This window comes from Diachasma alloeum, unplaced genomic scaffold (assembly GCF_001412515.2).
Source record: "Diachasma alloeum isolate Michigan unplaced genomic scaffold, Dall2.0 Dall_scaffold_01206, whole genome shotgun sequence".
Classification (NCBI taxonomy): domain Eukaryota; kingdom Metazoa; phylum Arthropoda; class Insecta; order Hymenoptera; family Braconidae; genus Diachasma; species Diachasma alloeum.
The window spans coordinates 1-2,986 of record NW_021681315.1 but is presented as its reverse complement, the minus strand read 5'-3'; the positions used below and the strand labels follow the sequence as shown (position 1 = coordinate 2,986).

The 2,986-nt window shown below is 28.9% G+C and overlaps 1 protein-coding gene across 1 annotated transcript; it reads right to left on the bottom strand.

The window, feature by feature from the left end:
• Positions 1-226: 226 nt before the first annotated feature.
• LOC107046116 (lipase 1) lies at positions 227-1,997 on the bottom strand (the record flags this gene model as incomplete). Its single annotated transcript, XM_015268629.1, has 3 exons — positions 1,707-1,997; positions 445-646; positions 227-341 (listed from the first exon to the last, which is right to left on the bottom strand). Coding segments are annotated over exons 1-3 (455 nt in total), but the record flags the coding sequence as incomplete, so codon positions are not given.
• Positions 1,998-2,986: the final 989 nt, after the last annotated feature.

Genomic DNA, 2,986 nt, shown 5'->3' with positions numbered 1-2,986 from the left:
TAATTACTAATTACTAATTACTAATTACTAATTATTAATTATTAATTATTAATTATTAATTGACTGAAAATTTAAAAAAATATCTGAATTTTCCTGATTTCAATTAATTTCCACTGAAAAATTGATCTAAACTCAAATCATGAATTTTTGAATACGAAATTACTTGAAATTTAAGTAGAACTGAAATTCGAAAAAATTTCCGACAATTGAAAATGAAACCCAATACCTAAAATTCCAGAATTCCTCATCGTCAGGCGACAGAGTCTCGTGTTTACGACTGTAAGAATTTCCTCGAAAATTGCCGATCCAAACGTCGTAGCCAGCGTCCGCGAACGAATAGGCTGCAGAGATATTAATGAAAAGATATCAAGGAAGATGTGTTATATTTCTCTGACTTATATATTATATTCCTTTGCCCTGAAACATGCAAGGATGAGGACGTACCTATGCTCCTGCCGCGTCCGAATATCACGAAAATGTCCGCTGTAGCGCCCAACCCGTGGGCCATGTAAACTACTCGTTTTTTTTCAGTTGCATTACGAAATACGGGATTTGGTAAAATTCTGAACAACGTCAGGAGGTATCCATCATCTGTGGTGACGTTGTGCCACTCTGCCTCGTATCCTTGGATGTTCGCCATTCCAATCTAGAGGATTTGAGAATTGCAGTCGTGAAAAAAAATTATTCAGATAAAATATGATAAAACCTAATGATGGAATTTACTTTATTTATACGGGGGCTAGAAATATTTTGTGAAATTTCATTCTCATGTCTGCATATTCAATTGTTAGCAATTCCTGACGATATTTATTAATAATGATAATATTAATAATTAATATTAATAAATTTATTAATAAATAAATTATCATTAGTATTAATTATTATTATCATTATCATTATTAATATTATTTATTAATCAATTTATTAATGATAATTATCAATACTATTTTTTTTATATTAATATAGTTATTATTTATCAATGAGCAATCTACTTTTTAATTCGTCCTTTTTTTTATTTTTCTATTTTTCGCATTCTTTTCTATTTAATTGTATTCAATTCCTGAGGAAAATTAGGATGTTTAAGTTACTTGAAAAAGTTCAGAGGTCGATTTTAGCTAAAATCCTCATTAAATTTAAAATTTAATTACGATTTTTAAATGTAAAATTTAATTAGGATTTTAAATTTAATTTTAATTTTAATTTTAGCTAAAATAAAAAAAAATAATTAGATCATTCAAACAATTCTACATAATTTCCAATTAATTAAAAAAAAATGTGAGGATAGAACGATTATCAATCAATCAATTGAATCATTCAATTAATTCTAATCGATTATTTATTCCGAATTAATGGAGTATTCACGTCACGTAATTGAACCAAAATAAAACGAGCTCCTCAATTCCCACAAATATATCCTCAAAATTAACCCGAAAATTAAAAAAAACGTCTTTTGTCTTAAAAGTGAAATTTCCATAGAAAACAATTCAATAATTATCACAATAAAATAAACCATTACATTATATTATGCTTTGCACTACTATTCCGTAATAGATTCACACATTAACGCAAAATAGCTCTAAATCCAAATAAATCATCAGACAATTTTGTTTTCTCAGTTATTCAATAATAATTTAATCCCTCAATTATTTAATTATTCAATTCGTCCTCATTATCAGCTAATTCCACCCCAAATTAACACAACTCACAAAATCAAGAGCGTAGAATTCAGTTCCGATGGCCTCATCATACGTTCGAAATTGTTTAATTCGAAAATCGAACCACAACAGCATGAACTGGAAGGCGCCGAAGAGTATAATAGTTTTAGTGGGCAAATACCCCATCATTCCCCCAGTGTTCACCCGTCGATAATTTAAAAAATCACTTGTTCGAGATGAAATGCAGGAAATCAGGAACAATAGATGAATACTTCACTCAATATCACTGAACATTGCGGCAATTACCCGGAAATATTCTTACGCATGTGCTATTATGTACTTTCTACCTAGACTGACGGATAGAAACTGAGAGGTATTATCTACAATATACTTTCTATATGCCAATATCGCGCAGATGAAGGCGTGTTGATAAATAGGAGATTTTAAATATTCCGAAGACGAGTTTTTAATTATTTGCCAGTTTTGGGGGGAATATCTCCCGAATTTATGGTGTGGGGGTCTGACCAGTGATTTTGGCTGTTTTATTAAACGGCGGGTGCGTTACTCGATTAAAATATTTTTGAATATTTGGGAGATAGTTAATTTTCGGCCGAGGACACTTGTCACTATCGCGATAATTCAGCTGAACGGGTTATGCTCAAGGCCTTATTTTGGTCTATGATTGTGTCATTTATATAGCGAAAGCCAGGGGTGGGGGCTTCTGATGATTTTTTAATGATGTTTTTTTTTTGATAAGTGATTTGTTTAGTTGCTACATGCGGGGATATGGAAGTTTGAAGTAATGAGGAATTTTATTGCTGTTTTTTTGTCATTTTTTTCAGTTTAAAAACACATTTACTAACTTCCTTCTGAAAATTCTATTGAATTTCTATTGGGAAGTTGAATTTCTTTAAGAATTCTCTTGACGTTTAATTAGAATTATATTTAAAAATTCCTTTTTTTTTTATCAGTTTCTATAGGAGATCATGCAACTTTCTTGTGTCATTTTGATCGAGAAAAGTCAATAGATTTAGAACTTTCTGTACAATGTATTTTGTGTAGAATATTTTCTACTGAACAATTATTTCGAAAAAAAATGTGTGAAAATAATTTTTAATTGAAGTTTGATAGAAATCTAATCGAATTTCTTATAGAAAACGCTAGGTTTTTCTATTTAAATTTTCTGGACATTTTTTGAATATTTTGGATTGTATTTTTCTTCCTTCTCATTAAAAAATAATAACCCTATGGAAAATAAATAAAAATAATAAATAAATAAATAAATAAATAAATAAGTAAATAAATAAATAAATAAATAAATAAATAAATAA